This window comes from Centroberyx affinis, unplaced genomic scaffold (assembly GCF_046629955.1).
Source record: "Centroberyx affinis isolate AG114_WGS23_722 - 3 ecotype Tasmania unplaced genomic scaffold, CSIRO-AGI_Caff_v1 ptg002760l_1, whole genome shotgun sequence".
NCBI classification, from domain to species: domain Eukaryota; kingdom Metazoa; phylum Chordata; class Actinopteri; order Beryciformes; family Berycidae; genus Centroberyx; species Centroberyx affinis.
This window is the reverse complement of record NW_027280921.1, coordinates 77795-98399: the sequence shown is the minus strand read 5'-3', so window position 1 is coordinate 98399 and position 20605 is coordinate 77795. Positions and strand designations below refer to the sequence as shown.

The 20605-nt window shown below is 42.6% G+C and overlaps 1 protein-coding gene across 1 annotated transcript in view; it reads left to right on the top strand.

The window, feature by feature from the left end:
* Positions 1-3132: 3132 nt before the first annotated feature.
* Positions 3133-20605, top strand: part of LOC139657807 (zinc finger protein ZFPM2-like) — a gene marked incomplete at its 3' end in the record, with an annotated part of 71363 nt that continues 53890 nt past the window's right edge. The window contains exons 1-2 of the mRNA XM_071535736.1: positions 3133-3139; positions 3845-3973. Of these exons, the coding sequence (XP_071391837.1) occupies positions 3133-3139; positions 3845-3973 (136 nt within the window). The remainder of the gene's footprint in view (positions 3140-3844; positions 3974-20605) is intronic.

The following is a 20605-nucleotide window of genomic DNA, read 5'->3' as shown; positions in this document are numbered from 1 at the left end:
GGGCTGGAGAGCTGGAGCATTCAGCCACAACCAGCAGCACCAGCACCAGCACCAGCACCTTACCAGGGACGGACAACAACAGCAGCAGCAACTCAGCATTACAATATAACAGTGAATTTGTTGTTAAAATCAAGAATTAGTGTTATGTCATCTATAGGAGGGGGTGATTTCTGGGGCAAAGCCTACTGAAGAGGGATTTTTTTGATGTTGCGGACGCCGGCACTGGGACGTAGCACTCCATCCAGGGCATTCAAGGACACACACTTGAAATGAAAATCTCCAAGTATATACGGAGCACTGCAAAAACTATGAAAACTCCTCAGCTCCTATTTGGTACTAAGCGATTACCCATTTAAGTCCCTGGATGCCTCTGTATCCAGAAGGACAGGCATTGTCGCCCATGGGTAACGTCCAAGCTGTCTCTCTCCTTCCTCTCTCTCGCTCTCTATATATGCATAGAGGACATAAACATTTATATATGTGCTCCCCCCACACACCCCACCTCACTCTACACCACACACACACACACACACACACACACATACACCTCACTTCCTATGGAGGCGAGCCAATCCCTAACAGCCAGAGGGTGACACCGCAGCAGGCAAACTCATAACACCAATGTCCAAGTTGAGCTGCTGATGCTGCTCTTTAAGAATAGAGTTGCTATCCGAAAGATGGCTGTCACTCCCAGCGCCACTGGACATGTGTGATCCTTGAAAGAAATCGACCTAGTAATTTGTCATAGCACGCAGGTCTTGTGATGTTACTCCGTCCAGCGAGGAGTTTCCAGCACAACCGCCTCGCTGAAAAACACTGTCGTGGAATACTGCAACTGTTATTACGGCAATAATTGGATTATGATTTAGCATTGTTATAAAATTCCACAAAATAGTGGGATAGCACCATTTTACATTTAACAGCTGTGAACACCTGCTGAAGTTACAGCGTGAGTTGGACGTTTTAAGACCGAATTGTTTTCATGTGTGTTGTACTGTAACTTAATGCTCAACTTTGTTACGATGCAATCACATGTTATGACCAGGGGGTGTTCATGAATTGCTGACACAGTTTATGAAATTCATATCCCCAACACTAATTAACTGCAGAATGTAGGTAAAACTGAAGGAAAGCAGTGTTTTACCTCCACACCTCCTCCTTTTTAAATAGGAAAAAAAAACCCAGTCATTTCTTGTGACAGTGGTGTCACTAAGTAATCACAACACCCGTACAAAAGCTTTGCCAGTTATTTAGTGTCAACCAGTTGCTATCACAAAGTGTTTCCCCGGCTGTAAACCTAGTGAATGAGACACACAGGTAATAGACATGTTGATGTGTGTTCAGCCACATGACTTCTTGAGCATAGCAATGAGCCGCAGAAACACTTGATTGTTTTGCAGCGCATTTTCTTTAAGAATGAACATTATGAAGCCAGCAGACACCCCACCTCCAGTGTCCCGACGGTGAATGGCGTTCCCCAAATGTGACTTGGCAGCTCTAATCAAATGATTTAGCATCACATCAAATCAACCTTTCCCCCTTTAATCAGATTATGTGAGTGCACTGCACAGCGTCTCCACAGTATACAGTATACCTTAACCTATTAATATGACCAACCTTGTGTCAGTGATTTCCCTTGCGATGGAAACAGTATCATGTTAATTATCACAACCATCTGGTCCGAGCAGTGAAAAAAAGCTTTCTCTTCCTCTCACAGATTTGTACCTGTCAATCAAAGGCAGCTTCAAACAAGCCACTGGGGCTCAGAAACAGCAGAGAAGAACCACGCTCCAGTCTCAGAGGATTTAGGAGTGGCGTTAAATTAATCTTCAGCTGGCAATTTGACTCTCCTCTCTCACTATGTTGTTGCTCTTACCACAAATCATTATTGATTTTGGTGCTGGGTTCCTAATATGGCCAGTAAATGCTATTTATGGTTGTTTTGTCTGGTAATTTTAGAGAGTCTGTCTGATTTCTTCATTACTCACCTTGTAGTAAGTTAAATGTAATTTTTTTGTCGATGGATGTTTTTGTAAGAGTGAATCCAGTGTGCATGAACTTGTATGACAGAAAAAAACACACACAAAAAAGCATATTAATACCATTAAGTCTACCTATCATATTCAAAAAAAGTGTTTGTTTTTTTTATGAGGACTTTGCACTTTTCCTTTGTTTTTAATAAATACTCAGAGCTCAATCTTTAACAGCAATTCTAGGGGTGTACATGACAATGCTGAGAGCTTAGATATTGAAATGATTCACTGTTTATGACTGCCGCTATCCCATGACATCACTGTGTTTGGACCATGACCAAAGCTGTATGCGAGAGAGACAGAGAGAAAGACAGAAAGAAAGTTTAGGCACCAGAGGACGGGAAGCGGAGGAAGAGACACTCTGAGGAGGCTGGGAAGACAGATGCTTTCCTCAAGGTGAACCACCGCTGACCCGTTTGCCACATAAATTATTCTGTAGTTTCAGACTCCATTCCAAAGTTGTGGAATTGGGTTACAAGATAATTTCACAGGCCACTTGCTTGTCTTACTTGGCAGTCCAACTGGCTAATTGAAGAGAGTGATTTCCAGTTTGGGCAACTATTCAGAACATGGCAGTCAAAATCTGAATGATTTCAAGGCTCTCTTTTTTTTCCCTTTTCAAATATTTTTCTCTTTCTGAGACAGACTAATTGTGGCCAAAAAAAAGCTGCTCATCACATTTTGATTGACAGTTCATCAAATATTGATAAATATGCAGACTGTGCAAAGCTGAGAACATTTTTTCTCATTGTGTGTAATGATAGACAATTCGAATAAATTCTTAAGTAAAAGGTTGGATACATTTTTAAGTATTTCATATCATTTACAGAGAATCTACATCAGTCGTTTGTATATTATAATTTTGAATAGGAGACCTTGTGAGACTTTAAAAAAATATAGAACATTTCTTTTAGCTCATGGCCAAGAGGTCAAGCCATTGAGGTCATGGCATCTGAATCCAGATCAATTCTCAGTGTGTGTCAAGGGGGAATGAATGGCCCAGCTGCAACCGGGCTAATCCCGATGTATTCAACCAGTACTGGTTCAGATTTACTGCTGATATGATAATGACTGCAAGCTATATTAGGATAGGGGTGTCATGGAGGGTAAGCCCATCTAAAACTCAGCTGACCCCCCTTTGCATAAATATTGACATAAATATTTAGGACGTAAATGCGTGGTATACATCATAGTAACTGCCCAACTGATGGGGAATATGGTCCTTTAAGAAGAAAATCGTGTAAATTCATTTTTTTCTGAAATATAATATTTTTTTATTTATATTGTTATTGTGATGCCTGATGAGGATCACCGACTGGAGGTCAGAGTTTACCCATACCCCTTTTTTTTTTTTTACTAACCCCCACCCAAATAAAGGCACTAATTAAGACGACGCCAATTAATAAGTGGGAGTAAAAGTAATTGTGGATCAAGTCAAGTTCACGAAGCCGTGGCTACGGTACCCGGGGAGGCACAAACCTTATCTTCAAACAAAAGCGCGAAACGCTTTCACCTCCTCAGTCAGTCCGTGCGGATCGCGGCGAAGCGCAGCCTCATCACGGAGAACAGTACTGAGAAAGAGTGAGAGAGAGAGAGAGAGGGAGAGAGAGCGAGAGAGAGAGGGAGGGTGTGTATGTGTGCGCGAGAGAGAGAGAGAGAGAGGGAGAAAGAGAGAGAGAGAAAGCCAAAGCCAGAGCCAGAGAGACGAGAAAGATAAAGGAAAGAGAGACGGAACGATAGACTTGTGCGTAAAAGAGTGTCCAGTACCGGTGCCCCCCTTCTTCTTCTTTTTCTTTCTCAATTTCCATCAGACAAAACCCCAACCGGCTGCTTGGATGAACCAAAACCTATCGATCTGTCAGTACTACACCTGGATTCACTGACCAGCCGCACAGCAGGCATGTCCCGAAGGAAGCAGAGCAACCCCAGGCAGATCAAACGTAAGTTTCTTATGCTGTCTAGCCGCTACACCGCATCTCCAAGCTTATTAGAGTTTGCAGAATATTGTAATGATATTGACCACAGTGAAGCTGATTCAGCAGCGCTCAACTACCGCCACTGAAGTGTTGCACGTCACGGTCCATATAGTCTCTCTTTGCAGTTATTTTGTCTTTATGAAGAGACGATTTGCAATCCCAAATCCCATGGCGTTGTATGAAAAGTTTCACCGCTGCTGCCAACTTATGGGAAAATTAACTTACTATGTTGTTTTGTTTGGTGTTTCTCTATTCTATTTTTTTTTTGTACCCCAAATTGTTATAGTTTATGTATCAATGCATCAGTTTGAATGGATGTGCAAACTGTTTTTCCTAAAGCTTTTTGTTTGCCAAAGGAATCTGCAGAAATAATAAATTCTAAGATAATAATAAATAATGAAGCTGTATTAAGAGACTGACTGCCAAAGTTTAAAGGGACAATTTGTTATTGAATTTAATGTTTTTTGTAACACACATAGACACACATCCGCCTACTCATGTATACACACACACACACACACACACACACACACTCACACTCACACACACACACTCCAACTCTGACACACACTCCCCCATGTATTCTCTTTCTTTTTCCTTTTCTCACACACATACACTCACTGGCACATATGTGTACATACAGACACACACACACTTTTTCAAACTTGATGATATGAGGATGGCATTAATATTGATTAGCACAGTTTTAGCTTGCTGTGTATGGTGGTATTGCTGTGAAAGTGTAGAAATATGGCACATGATGGGATGTTTTCATTTTAATTTAACTGGACTATACGTTGCTCTGGGGAAAAGGTTTAACTGGCCTGCCAGCAACATATTTGTTTGTACATATTTGCTCTTCAAATTTAGATGGAATTTTATGAACTGCTTTCCCCCTGAAATCCGGCAAATTATAATTTGATTTTAATTCAGTGAAAATTATAATTAAGAAATATCATGGCCTACTCTCATTCAAGTGAGTCATATCCATTGTTGAATTTTAGAGTCATATTACACATTTTTTAAAATTTAAAAGGTTTATTTTGCGGCAAAAAAAACCTGTTTTTTAATTTTATTCCTTTTTAAAATCCTGTAGGATAATGACATCCATAAATATGAAGGGATTTGTACACACACACACACACACACACACACACACACACATGCACATCGACATAAACACACTTTCACATCTCAGATACAGTTGACATCTGAGTATGTAGCATGTGTCTGTGGATTTAGTGTGTCCACTGTATGCTGTTCGTGTTTTAGGCAGAAATAATTTCTACATAGCTTTTACTGTAACTGGCTGAAAGAGTGTGTGGCTGCAGACTTTGGTTAGTTTGGGGCAACAGTCTCAGGCTCCTTAGAGACACAGTTTGTCTTGTAGCGAAGAGAAAGCATGTCAGTATGTTATATGCTTGAAGTCAGTATGGCCAATTCAAAACTAAGGCAATGTTGTTTGTGTGTGTGTACGTGTGTGTGCGCGCGTGTGCGTGTGTACATGTGTGTGTGTTTACATGCGCATGTGTGCCCACATGCATGAATTCATGTGAACATGTGCATGTTGGTGCCTAAGAGCATTTTATTACATTTATATGAGAGAACGTGAGACCGTAATATAGAGGAAATCTGAGGAACCTTTGTGTCTTCTTCTCGTTTTATTTTACACATAATTCTAATTGTTCACGTTTTAATTTGTTTATGGGTTATGGAGATTTTTAAGCTTTTTTAAAGCAATTTTGTTGTTTTGGAACAGGACATATTTAGGTTTTTTTCTCGCTTTTGCAGCTAAAGAAAATTGGGATTTATACATTTTTTTTAATACTGTACATTTTAGTACAGTACACAAAATTCTTGAAAATAATCTGATTTCATAGGCTGAAATGACCATTTCATTTTAACAATTTTAACATCAAAGGAAGGTTTCATGTTTGAATCCGTGATTTTTTTTTCAGCTTGTACTCAAAATCTTGTGATTGTTTCTAAATGCAGAATAGCTGTTCTGGGGAAAATGTTTGTATGAATGAACATTGTTTTTCCACTTCTTTTTCATACTGGTTAGAATAGCTTGATATATTTAGCATATCTACTGGAGTGAAATAATCATTTTGGAGAAAATATTTTTAGTCGTAAGTACTTCTGAGTTTGTAGTTATGTGTTTGCTGGCATCCGCCACAGAGCAACCATTTCTAATCGACACAGAGGCACGACAACGTATGACGTGATAGGCCCACTCATCTATGGACCAATCCCATAGTAGCATCCAAATTTTGTTGTCGAGCAAAGGAAGTAAAGCGTTTGTGTTATGGTTTCATCACTGTGACCTGGCCTTGTGTGAATTAGTATGTCATGTGTAAGATCTTGTTAATATGGAGTGAGTGTGCTGCGGTAGAATCAAGCCCTAGTTAGAAACAGAAAGGTCACAAGGAGCCTAGATCCTCTCTCCTACCCCGGGAACTCTGGGAAAAAGGCCGAGGAGGCATTGCACAGAAAGTCAGCACAGACAGTCATTCTAAAGGACAAAAAGGTTGTTGGGCGCAGTTTTCCCCCCTCCTGCATACATTGGGCCGTTATCTAAAATTGTGATTTATGCAGTATTTTAATATTTTGCTTATTCTTTCCCCTTGGGTGCTCTCCGAGCGGTGATAAAAAGGCGATGCTGAAAGAGCACCATTAATTTGCTCCGATGACTGGGGAGATAAGGCCAGATAATGGGAAAGATAAGCAGAGAAGATATACCATCAGAAACCCGATTATTACCATTAAAATTCCAGCCCAGCAATCTGCAGCTGGCTGATAATTCCTTCTCCGTTTCCACCACTTTGGATGATAAGGCAAAAAATAGTCACTCAGTGCTCCTTGATTAGGCTGCCTGGATATCCCGATAATACAGTGATAAATTATGTATTTTCCCCCCTTGTTTTTTTCTGTGAAACGTTACATCTGATTTTTTTTTTTTCTGTATTTCTGGCCCCCTTCTGTATCCCCCTCCCCTCGACGCTTTTCCAAGAAAGCGAAAAAACCCCATACACTTTTATTGTAATAAGAGTTTGATAGAAAGAGGAGATAGTGGTGGAGGTGTTTTGTGTGGGAGCACATATCAATGTTATCAGCTCATCTCCCAGGGCCAGCTGCTAGCTGCTGTTGTTTTTAGCCTTATCACCTCGTGCCAATATGCCAATAAATTGCCCAGATTGTTAGCCGTTCCAAGGCAGGTCAGTAGAATTTGACAGGGATGATGAAAATATCGCTGATGCTCTGCGGATTGCGATTAGCTGCTGTAATATGATGTGTGAATTCCACCAAGCTCCCTCTATCCTCTCCTCCTACCCCCCCTCCCCCTCACCTCTCCCCGGCTGCTGCTGGTGTCCATACCTCTATTCGTACTGAGAGGAGAACATTTTGATGCTTAATAGGAAGGAAAGATATGAACAGGCTGAATTGAAACCAGGCCTTTCAGAGTAATTTTTCTGTAAAATTGCCCCCCAAAGTTTCATGGCGCAAAGGGGAATCTGGATGATGTAGGGAGCGTGCCTCCACCGATGTTTATGGGAACACATTGGAGCGGCCCTCTGAGGCCATGCGCGGACATCTAATGTCAAATGTGCTTATTAAACTGACTTAGTGCTCTTCCCTTTACTGTTGTCTTCACCATACAGACCGTCTGAGAATTCATGTTGTTTCTCTTGGCCCTTTTACTCGACATTGTCCAAGCAGACTGCGCCTCTGATAACTCACGTGAATGAAGCACTGCTGTAGTGATTATACCAATCTTTTACTGTAAGTTTGTATAGCAAGTGCACCCGTCTCCAGAGCATGCCACTATGTCATATTGTCAAAATGCCTGATCTACTCCTGCGATAGGGATCTTACATCTGTAAAGCTGGACCAATGCAGTGTACAGTAATTCCCTTTTTCTTTTCTTTTTTTTGTTGTCACCCATGATAGCCGGTGGATGAAGTTGGAACAGGGGCCAGTGGTGCTGTGGTAAACACTGCTATTCCCGTCACATTTGTTATTTCATCCTCCGCGGTCTATTTAGAGATGCATTGTCTTACTGATATGTTTGTCATATTGATAGCCGAGCTTTGAGGAATATGATATGAGAGAAATAGATTTCATGCAACCTTTTGGGAGTTATTTGCTTGTAATCACTTTCACTGCCTCTGCATGTATAGCCCTTTAAGTTACTCAAAGTCCCATGTTCTGTATGTAAACCGCTACATTACTATAATAAGGTCCTTGCTTTGCTCAACCAGTCAGTTTGGATGTCTGAACAAGAGCTAAACAACGTTCTCTGGTGGAGCTGAAAGTCTTTTTTTTTTTTTTTCTGTGGTTGCAACCATTTTTTTCCATCTCTGCTCTACAGTTAATCTTTCCAACTCCTTAGCATAAGGCCACTTTATGTAACGTCAGCATACTGTTTATCATATCAGGTGACATTTCTATCTTTGAGGGGCATTTATCAGAGGCAGATTACAGTAGTAAGGGATAAGGGGAGTGTTTACTGAATTGACTGCCAACATCCTGTGTGTGTGTGTGTGTATCTGAATTTGTGTGTGTCTGTGTGCGTGTATGCTTGTGCATATGTGTATGCATCAGTACACTTACAGTATGTGCGATGAGCGTGGAGCTATGCAATTTAAAGGGATATGAGCTTTTAAGTTGGTAGCAGAGGACAGGACTCATCATCATCGTCCATTTCCCAGAGTGTGTAACTTTGCTCAACACCTACAGCAGGTTTTTGCTTCCCTGTGTAGGGAAACCCTGCTGCTACTGTCAAAGTGGTATATACACTGCATTTCACCCTTGTCCACAGCTGAACCAACTGGCAACTCAGGCAGTCAGATGTTTTGGGGGTGTAAAATCAAAAAAAAAAATGTTTGCATGCCAGCCTCCCTGTACATTTAAGGGTCTCTCTTTCATCGGGTGACAATCACGCCGCGTCTCTTGTGTTTCTCTCGTCGATTTCTGTCAGAAGAAGAATGGTTGTTGAATGCCAACTTTCCCTCAAACATCTGTTCCCTGCCAATAACAGCTTGTGTTGTTGCCTCGTCTTAGCTGAAGGATCCCCAGTTGCCTCCTCACTTTTGACACAAAACAACAATGCAGATGAATGTCATCTCCCTGTAATGTTCTCCGATTGTGTCCCGAGTTAAATGTTTTTGTATGGAGCAAGCACATTTTTTTTGGGTGTACTTAACAGCGGGGTGTAGCGCCGCTCTTATTGCTTATGTCATGCGCTCTACAGCTATAGGGAAGGGAATGTATTGCAGATGTGTGCTGCTGTTTCCTTTGTCGAAAACACTGCTGTGTGATGTGCTGGATGAGCTGGGGGTTGGCAGCCGATGGACCGACGGTGCCCGATCCTGCCCTCTCTGTCGCTGTAGCCTGCGGCGCCCGGACAGCAGTGTGAAATGTGGGCAGGGTTGCTGGTTTCCAAAGGTGGAGGTCACTTCCTCACGCAGTTTCCTCTTTATCTTCCTCTTTCCTGAATTCCACTGCCATTATTCCAATAACCGCCGCTCCAAGTCGTCACCATTGTGTTCGCATTCATGCATTGTGACTGTCCCGGATTTGAACAGCATGTGTGCTCAGTTCGGAAATATTTGTCAAAATCATACACGGCATCTGCTAATGGTTTTGTTGTTGCTGGCTGTGTTTGCATGTGTATTTCTATTTTCTTTTATTTGCTAATTTTACATCACAGTCCCTAACCATGTTCCCCTCAGTTTATTTAGATTTTATATCAATGATGCCCATTGAGCCCCCGGGTAACAATTGACTTTCAGGCCACTTTAAGTTAATAGCCTTGTCTCTTGCTTGTAGGGATCAATATTGGTATTAATTAATCACCATTATCAAGAGCAGGATCTAGTTCCATTTGTTGTTACATCAGCAAAATATCAATAGAGAAAGTGGACTCCCTGATCGTCATGGCAACTTCATCTCTTAGGTCAAAGAGAGTTTATCTTATCTTGCTGCTGAGAGTGGCAAACTGCTTAGGAATCTAGTTTAGACTCAAAGATCATCGATTTAAGCCTTTTTTCACCCCCACCTTGTTGTTTCAGGAGAGAGGGAAAAAAGAGAAAGGCAGCATTCTAATCACAACAGAGATGTAAGATTTAAATATTGATGTCCAAAGGCCATTACAGCAAAGAGGGCCTCTGGTCTCGCTGTTGTTCAAGTACGTCCTTTTAAGACCCAGACAAAGCTTTGATTATCAGAGGTGTCACCGTGGAGTATGTCTGTATAGCTGACAGTGTGGGACTGCAGGGGAGATCAGTTTCCTGCAGCCACCGCCACAGAATGTTAACAGATCGCACTCCACATCCTGACATTTTACAGGCCTGAACCTACAGTATATCCTGGCACTCGCTGTTTATGACGCTCATGATATAGTGGATATGCAAGCTTGTGCTATTTGTCATCGCATATTGAGAATTAATTGAAATATCAGTAGAATTTGATAGAAAATTGGATTTTTGAGTCCCTATTTTTCTAGGCATGCATTACACATCAGAGAATATACTGGTGTTGAATAAGCTTACAACAGAATGCATTTTCTATTTTAGCTGCAGTGAATAATATGTACAAACCTTTTTTTCTGTGCAGTGTACATGTTCAGAATGAAACAGTAGCTTGATTATGAATTTGACTAATGAGTAGTCATTTTACAGCTGTATGTCACATAGAGGAGAGTGGAGTGTGTGTTCTCATGGGAAGCTGGGTCTGGTCTAGACTGTGTGGGGAGCGCCTGGCCTGGGTGCTTGGATGTACCTCATCATGCTGTAGAATGCTCCTCAGGGTTGGAGCACAGAGCAGGGGCACTGCCTGCGTTTTTTCTTCCTCTTTTTGCCTCCGGGACACAATTGCCTCATTTAACATTCTCTATTTGGCCCCTGCCAAGAGGGGAAATAGCCAGGGTGAGTAAGAGAGGCCGCCACACATCATGAATTCTTCTTTCATTTAACTTGCACAGTCCCTTTTCACCTTGGTGATGCACATGGATCAGGAATGAAGATATTGCTCAATTAAGGGAATATCTGAGGTTGCTCCTGAGGTATTGCGGTTATTTTTGTGCCATCTCGAGGTTTTGATGTATCATGGATATGGATATTGGGTTCATCACATTTGTGTGATGCTTTGACATCTCCATTGCCCAGAAGAGAAACGGCTCTGCGCCTGCAACAGGAACTTGCCTCTGCCACATTCAAGAAATAATGTCCATGGGGTGGAATTCTGTCAATCTTCCATTGCAGTGATATAAATAACTTTTATTTGTCCATTAAGATCAGTTTTGTTTATTTCAATTTGATTAGCTACAGCTAATCAAAAAATGTTCATGGAAAAAGAACATGTCATAATTGAAGTGAGGGTTTTGACTGAATCTTGGCCCTAGGAAAGGATGAGAGAAAGGAAAAGGACTCCTTGCTCATATGACTCACATTTGCAGCAGGCATTGTCAGAATATGTGCTAAACAATATACAGTACATTTATTGCCCAAACCATGCTTTTGATTTCACCCACATAGTGGCAAAAAAACAACTTTATTTGTTTTACCTTCAATGGTAAATTATTTTTTGAAAGGGGATAATTTTGTGAGCACCATTTCTAGACCTGGATAGTATTTGGCACACCAGAAAGTGACGCCCTAATAGCTGTTCAGTCTAAATCTCTGGCTTGGCAGGAATTACTGAGGATGTGTTTGTGGGGGGCAGCGCGAGGCAGAACTTTGCATTAGGATAAAATGCACCCGGCTCCATAGTTAAGGGATAGGTGGCAACAGAGGATTAAGTAACAAGCCTTTCAGTTCAATTTGTACATCAGCATTTTCCCCCAGACGAACGGCACAAAACACATACCATCTTAAGGGTTCAGTGGAAAATCACTAATGACAAAGCTTTGTAAATAGATAAACAATTTATGTCAAATATGCTGAAAATATAAAACAAACTTCAAAACATGTTAATACCTTAAAGAGGCTATGTTTTGATTTGCACCATTGCAAAGCTGGTAAAGCTGTTGACAGCACAGCTTACACATCATGTGATCAGAGGCCATATCTGCATGCATGTGATTAGGAGTGAGCACCGCAACGCAAATAGCCATAATGGAACGATATTCCAATTGACACTGGTTGATGTTGATCGATTATATTTAAACTAGATTATGCAAATCAGATTAGAGGAAGTGTGTCTGATACTTGACAGTGACGAAAGTGTGACGTGTTGCAAAGTGCATGTCTCCTGCTCCTTATTATCTCACACCAGGCTTTGTAAAGCGACAGAGTAAACACCCAGAGAGAAATGCAGCCGCTATTATTTCACAATCAGCCAATTTTCCTTCTCTGTGTATTTCACAGAATGCTTATCTAGTAATTACTAAAAACTGTTGACATTGAGCAAGTGCTGTAGCCAACCAAAATGCCTTTTTTGTCTTATGATATCTGATCACATTTTTATCTTAGGTTCACTCAATCAGGCATTCCTGAAAACCAAAGATAACTGGCTCAAGCGTCTCCTTATTGGAGGCATGATTGTAGAATTAAGAGTCTCATTTTAGTCAAGCTAAAAAAAACTCCATTGATTGTATCCTGCATGAAAGTCTTCCATTAGTATTTATTTCTGTGATAAAAAAAAAAGAAAATACTGATGATTTTTGCCTGCTGGTTTACACCCATCTTAGTCTAGGATGTGGCTGTGAATCTGTGAGACATACATTTGACCATAATCAAGTTTTTTAAGCTTCAGAAACAGGATAACAACTGGGTCAGATGATAAGCTGGAGCAAAACAGGAAAAAAAGCCTCCTCTGATAGACGAGGAGAAAATCTGATTGATTGATGTCTGCTGGCTTTGCCACCATCACAAGCCAGTTGACAGTTAGTTTGGGATCAGATGATTTCACTCTTAAGATTGGGGTTGAGGGGAAGCTAGGCAAATATGAAGGACACAAAGGTCAATGGCTTCTCTCCTCCTCTCTGTATCTATCTCTCCCTCGCAATAGCTTGCTTTGACAAACTGTAATATGTTGCTAAGCTTTGTGGCAACAGGACACATGGTCATAGTTTGTACAGTAATATCCTATTGCAGTAATCTCACAAGGAATGATTGAAAGTGGTGGAGGAATCTGGTACCAGCAGGACCCGTTGACATCATCAACTGCTGTGGACTGGCAGATGTCTCCTTACTTGTTTGAACTGAATTTTCCCATGGGACTGAATAAGTTAAACAACAGCTTTGACTTGACGTGAATCTGTTATTGTAAGCAGGATCTGATAAGACGCTACCATATTATGAGTTTGTGTAGCAAAGAGGCCAGAAATGGAATCTACAGTGACTGTCTCTCTGTGGTTTCGGAAAAAGACGAGCATGGAACTGTGACAAAGTATGATTGGATGCGTATTGTAAATAAACACCCAAGTCTTTCACGATTGCCTCTCGTTCTCAGTCTCTCCATGAACCTCTTGAAAAGACGTCCCATGCAACGTTTAATCTTTTGTTGCTGCCTAGATTGTGTATCACAAAGATACAAGTGACAAGGGGTTCGCTGGCTGCTCTCTGTTTTAATTTGACCCCATGTGGCACAGTAACACTTGGATTACTTTTTACCAAAGCAAACTCTTGGAAGACAAAATAAAATAAATAGGCCTGCTCTAGTTTCTGGGCAGAACAAGCCGTAATAACGCCAGTATTTGTCATTTCGTTTCCTCAGCCATTGTTACAGAGCTGGATATGAAATTCAATAAGATGGGTGTTCGGCACCCATAGTGCTGTCTCTGAAATCCACTGAAGGCCCTGGCTCTTCAGAGGCGTCCATCTCTAATAGACATAATAGACATGTCCATTAGCTTTGTGTGGGGGGTGCTTTCAAGATCAAGGTCTCACTTCTAATGAAGTGGTTATGCAAATGTAAGTCAAATTCTACTATTGTGAATCACTTGTTTTAATCAAGTTTCCGTTGAAAGAAATGTACCCTCTATTCACAGCCACTAACCAAACAATAAAAAGGATAATCCGAAGACAATTCCATCCAAATGGAACCGGACATCATTTAGGGGAAGAGACAACAACTCTTTGTTTGTTTGAAGTGGTTGATATGACAACCTTCTTGTCAAAGACTCAGGGCGAATAAAAGGGATTTGTAATTACCATAATTATCTCTTATATGTTTTCACCTAATGATGTCCATTGAATGCCTGAGGCTTCATTTAGAGACTGCCTCGGCGTAGGTTGGCATAGACTCATAATACAGCATGTTACATTATACAGCGCAGAAGTAATGAACTTCTTTCATCAAAGATGTTTATCATGCAGTGCTTCTGGGGGAAAAGCCAATATACTTCAGCTTTTTGTTACAGTTGGATTATAACAATTCTCATAGTTCCCACTTATCTTTCAAATTTTCTCTACATGTGATATCAACCCAATTGGCTTCATGTCTAAACAGGATGGCTCTCTAATCTAGACCGCTGTTCGTTTCATGTAAAACATCTCATTCTGTGGCTTAGGCTGGTGGCTGTCTTATCGTTACATAATTCACTGCCCTCTCTGTGATTTTCTTTGTGGTAATTTATTTAAATTCAACCATGTTTATATATTTCCTGTCTCCTTTCATTCAAAATGATTGCCTTTCATAAGTTCAAAGACTCATCTTCAAGACTTTTGGTAACTTTATAGATATGAATTCACAGTGGGAGGAAAAAAAAAACGAAGCTATTTTGTTGGAGAGCAGAAGAGGGAGTGTTGCTGCACGTCCATCTGTGTCTCAAGGCTGAACCCAGAGGTTGAACAAACCCCGATCAGAAGCACTGATATAGCACTCTAACAGTCCACACCTCAGCAGGTACAGCATGTGAGAGCTCAAGCCTCAATGCATGTGTGCTGTTCTGCTCCTGCACTAAGGCCTTCAGTCCTGCATGTGGCTCCGGTCCTGTGGTTGCTTTGGTCTTTGTCCGCCACCTATCAGCATATCAGCAGTGTCTCTGAAGCCCAGTTGTATAATGCACCATTTATGGCTTTGTGGGGGGAGATGGCGGTCGGGCAGCGGAATAGCTCCAGGCCTTCCCCTCAGTGAGTGGATTAACGGCGGCCTGCTTTAGCGCACTCTACCGCGGTGTGAAATCAGCCCTGCTTCGGCGCCGGCGATGAGGCTCTCTCTTTCTCTCTCTCTCTCTCTCTCTCTCTCTCTCTCTCTCTCTGTTTCCTCACCTCCATGCAAAGCCTCTCCCAGCCATCTGTGAAATGTGGAAACTCTGTGTCTAAGTTGAGTTCAGATCCCATCCCCTCCGTCAAGCTGGGGCCAGGAAGCAAATGGGCAGGCAGTCGACGAAGGGAGGAGGAGGGGTGGAGGGGAGGGGGGGTGGTGTGTGTGCGTGTGTGTGTGTGTGTGTGGGGGGGGGGGATCAGCTCACTGATGTCGTGCCGCGTGTGCAGGAACCCTGCCTGTTCTCCGCGGGCGAGTTGGAGGAGGGTCCAGGCCTGGGTGCCGGCCGAGAGATCTCTGGTTCCTGCTTGCAGGTCCAAATCCCCCCTCTGTGTGTGTCTGTGTGGAGGCGAGGCGGTGGCACAGCTCCCCTGAGCCCCTGCCCAGTCCTTTGAAGATAAGATGGTGATACAGAGTCCCTTTCGGTACGTTGCTAACCGATGGTCTTTGTGTGACACACATGCCTGTCTCTGTCGGAGCCCGCAGCTAAAACACCTATGGTCTTGACTGAGACGAATCGGCTGTACGGCCTCGGGTCAAATTAGATTATGAATGGGTGACAAAATCCGAGATCGTGTGTTTAGGATGTTAGTGGTTAATTTTTTCACCCGCTTGAACCGTGGTGATAACACGGAGCTCTTAGCTGCCGTGGCCGGTATTGTGTTTGTTCACCAGAACTCCACTGAGAAAAATCACTTTCATAATTTCCTCTCCTACACTCACTGCTGACTTAATTTTTTAGTTGCTATTTTCCACGGGCCGCGAGTCATCCTCTTAACGACGTTATTTGATTTCTCTGCTATCTGCGCTGTATTGCTCTTGATTCATGACAGTTTTTTAAACAGATTTCATATCTCCTCTGCATTTATAACCATATTTTGTGACACTCGCAGGCCAATTCTACCACTTCTGGCTCTCCACAGCAGCTTTTCACAAGAGCGACCATCATAATCAGGCTTTTGAATTATGAACTCAATATTCCCTTTATTTTTTTTCCTCTATCCTGTGGCTTTGGGGTTCAGATCTGTGCATAATGTCTTGTGATTGCATGGCATTATGGTGGTTTGGAAAGCCGAGTCTAGGTCCAGCCGCGCATCATCTTTCCATAGACAATGTGAATCTCTGTGTCTCTCTGAGCTCATCAGGGATGGGGCGTTGATTGCTTTTTGATACCCCTCCAACGTGGACGGGGTCCTGCATACATCAGCTAATTAGAATGTACTTACAGTGTGTGTGTGTGTGTGTGTGTGTGTGTGTGAGACAGCACACACAGACCCCACACTCCTCATCAGATCCTCAGCCCAAGTGCTCTAACCACACTTGCTAAAGGCTTTATCAAATTCCCGACAAGAAAAGCTATACAGTGCAAAGCTGGGGGTTGGTTGGGGGGGGGGGGGATTTGATGTCAGAGAAAAATAAAACACAGAGAAAGAAAGAACAATTTTAACTGAGACAAACTCATTTCCCCGTAGGTAAACAATTTTTCACTATACACTATAACAATGGCAGTTATTTTGGGTGGAAACTCCCCAGATCCCCATTAGATAGATGCTATTGTATAGAGAAAATCGACTGATGGTTGTTTAGTTTGAACTACAAAAGGAATGCGATCGCTTTGTTTGAAAGAAGAAGCCACCTTGCCACCGCTCCAGACCGTATCCAGTACCCTCTATCACACTGGCAGCACCGGAGTTAACTTTCTCCCACTGTAGGTAATGATGGCTGCTTTGCTCGAAGGTCTGAATGGATGGCACAGCGGTGGGGAGGGAAGTTATAGCAGCTAATTAGGCAGCGCAAATGAGTGAGTGGTATCATTCTGTGCACCTTGATGATATTACTGTTGTGGAGCATCAGAGAGGGACTTGGGGAGAGTTTTGCTGTTGCATCACTGACTTTTTGGGTTCTGGGGGCATTTCAGTACACACAGCCATGCACAAGACACACAAATAGACATAGCACACACTTATTCTCTCTCTCTCTCTCTCTCTCTCTCTCTCTCTCACTCACACACACATACACACATACACACACAGAGACTCCTGCAAGGCTCTCCAAACATCCTGGCCAAGCTATGATCTGTGGATGGTGTTGGGGCGTCTCTATATATTTCATAAAGGCATCCTATTACACCCCCATGGCTTGTGGGGAACAGTACACTGTGGTCTAGTCCCCAAGCAGCAGAGAATAAAGTGTAGGACGTGGCGCTGGAACAGAAATCTAACTGCTGTTTCCTCAGGTAATCTTGACTTGGATCTTAATTCCAATAAAGTGTTATTTTTTTTTTCACAGCATAAGCCAGATCCAAGCAAGAACACTCCACTCTGTATTTCTGCGGTCATACTTTATTGAATATCATTTCAGATAAGAGGTGTAATCCTTTGGGGGAAGTGATGTATATTGACCAGCTCAATGATAGCGTACAGTGCATGTCTCTCGATCTGAGAGTGGTGAATAACGATTTGTGTCGTCTGCTCAATCAAACGGCATGGAATATTGAAAACTGCCCTTTCTGGTTGTCAGTCTCCAACTTTGGCTGGGCCAAGTTTGAATATTTATAATGTCACTGTCGCAGCCAGGTGTGACGATATATAGACAGATATCGACCAAAGGGAGTTGTTGTTTTTGTGCTTACTGGGTTAGTGAGTGAGTAAGTGAGTGAGTGAATTAATGATTTAATGAATGAATGATTGAATCAATCAAATCAACCAATAAAAGGCTTCTGCAGCTGCCTTTATTAAATATCGGATATCGGCCAGTTATCTGCCAATATGATGACCACAGCTACATAAAAACAGTGTGTAAAATCTGAAGTGAAAGATTTTATTTTTTAGATTTTATTTATTCATTTAATTGTTCAATAAGGTTTTTGAAAAATGAATTCTTCATTTAAAGGCAGTAATGTATCCCAGAGATTCCTCTACCATTGAATAGGTGAGTTGGGTCACTTTGCTGCTAACGCTAAAAGGATTTGATTAGTGTGGGTTTCAATGGAAAGTTTTAGTGTCACATGGTCTAAATGCTGTTTCAAGGGTTTTTCCACCCTGCCAAGAAAAGGTGATTGCTTGCATTTTTTGGGCATAAAAATGGTCAAAGTTAAAGATATTGAATATATCGGCAACTTCAGTATAAAAATATTGGTATTGTATCGGCCTCCAATTAGCCCTGCCGGTTGAACCCTCGCCTCTATCCCCTCCTCTCCAAACAGAGCGTGGTGGAGATCAAGCAGCCAGCCAGGTGACCTAGGTCAATACAGCACTGTTACAGTCTCACCTCTCAAAGTGACTGGTTTTCTTCCATCAGTTGGAGGCAGCCCTCTCTGCTCCCACATGGTTCATTTCATCAGGATTTCTTTTATCTTGACTGGCCAGGCCCATGACCCATGAGCACTGATAGCCCCATGGGACTGCAAGAGAACACATTGTGGAGACGAAAACAGAACTTACTTACTTAACTGGGTTAAGTTTTCTCTCACATCAAGTTTGCGAGTGTGCACCTGTGTGTTTGTGTATGCATGTGCATGTGCGCTCGCTCGCTTACCTGTGCATGTGTCTGTTCTCTTGAATTGTTTGAGCAATAGTTCAGTCCCCGTGAAAACCAAACCTCAAACAGAGTTTACTGGAATGGCACATAAGGAGGGCGATAGATTTTTCATGAAATATGTATCATGAGTTGAATGCAAATTCACATTTGGGGAAGCGAGTTTTAAGAGAATATAGAATATGCCTGAAACCACCTGCCAAAGCTGCAGTAAACCTAACACATCTAATTCTGAAACACTAGAAAGAAAGGACTGCCCGATATGCTCAGAACTGTTCAATTTCATGAGCTGGCAAAGAGTGCCGTGTTTACTTTGCTTTGCATAGAAGAAGAGCAAAATGAATGCTCTGGGTTCCCTGTAAAGACAAACATGAAAGAAATCACCAAGAGTTCTTTAGACCTTTTCTCTTGTGTTGTGTGTAATGCAGCTTCTTTACTGCCTAGGTAGTCTCTGCCATCTGACTGGTTTTTGAAGTCAGCAGAATTCGACAATATTTGCTTTTCAGCAATTCTCTCCCACTGTGTCTCTCTGTTGCGTTTGAAAGTGTGACCAGTATGGAGCCTCTATCAGTTCACTGCGCTCGGCGCCTTGGAAGGAACGGTTCATATTGGGCGGTTCATTGGTGGATTGTCGATGAGTTCCTTGCAACTCCGGGTTGCAGCTCATTGTTGTCCCAGAGTGAGTGTGCTGGGCAGCTCTGGGCGGGGGGGCGGGGGGTGTGGGGGAAGTTGGACAGGCAGGACACTGGGGGCAGGAAGCCAGATTGGACCATGAGGGAGTGGCAGATACCCTTAACTCAGACCTGCTGGGGTGTGATCTCACCAAACCACCAAGACCGGGAGAGTCCCAGTTTCCGCCCCCCTAAATTTGACAGAGCCAACAAGAGAGGGAGAGGGAGAGGGAGAGGGAGAGGGGAAGACAAGGGAGGCAGGGAGGTGTGAGAGAAACAAGAGAGGAAAGGTGTTCCAGTGAAATACAGGCAACATTAGTATTATTATTCACTAGCCCCATATCCAACTTACTTCACTCTGTCTTTGCCCTCCCTCATATTTTCTCCCTCCATTTCTATTTATACCTCTCTGCCTGCATTGTCCATCTCCATCAGGCTCCTCCTCTCTAACACCTCCTTTGCGTTGTAACACACAGCAAGCCCGCCACAGAACCCACTGAATTAAGAGATGCAGCTCAACAAATTCCCAAACACACGGTCTCCTACTCGAGCAAGCGCATCTTTGTGGATTTGAAGCATGGAGTGCTATTTCTAATGCCATTATCCAGCGGGTCTGTATGAAAGCACGCTCCTTTTCTCCAGTGGAGGTGTGGGTGGGTGGGTGCAGAGGGGAGGCTGGGAGGCTGCTGAGACCCTAGCGTTATCAGCACCAGATGCAGGTTGACTTCAGACTTTCAATGGAAGGTAAAGAGAGAGAGGGGAAATTAATGAGAGCCATAAAGCCAGCAGGATAAATAATTAGGCAACTGGTCCTAAGATCCGTCCCTTCATTTGCAGCCGCCGATAAATTCTCCTCGCAAAGTTTGTCGTTGTTTGTCAAAACTGGAAGGCTGATGCTATTTGCTCTCGGTTGTGTATGCATGTGTGTGTGTTTTATTTATTTTTTTTTTCCCAAGATTCAGTTTTATTTGTCTGCGTTGTTATGACAGTGCTCACTGCGTTTCACCGTTAACTCTTTTGCTCTGTTGTCCCTTCTTCATTTGTCACGAATATCCGCATGACAGGCTTCTCTGTCCTGCCACCGATAATTGGCCAGACCACTGCTTCCTCCGAATGTGTGCAGCGCAGACAGACAGAAGGCCAGTGACAATTCAGTTGTCATAATGTTCTTCATAAA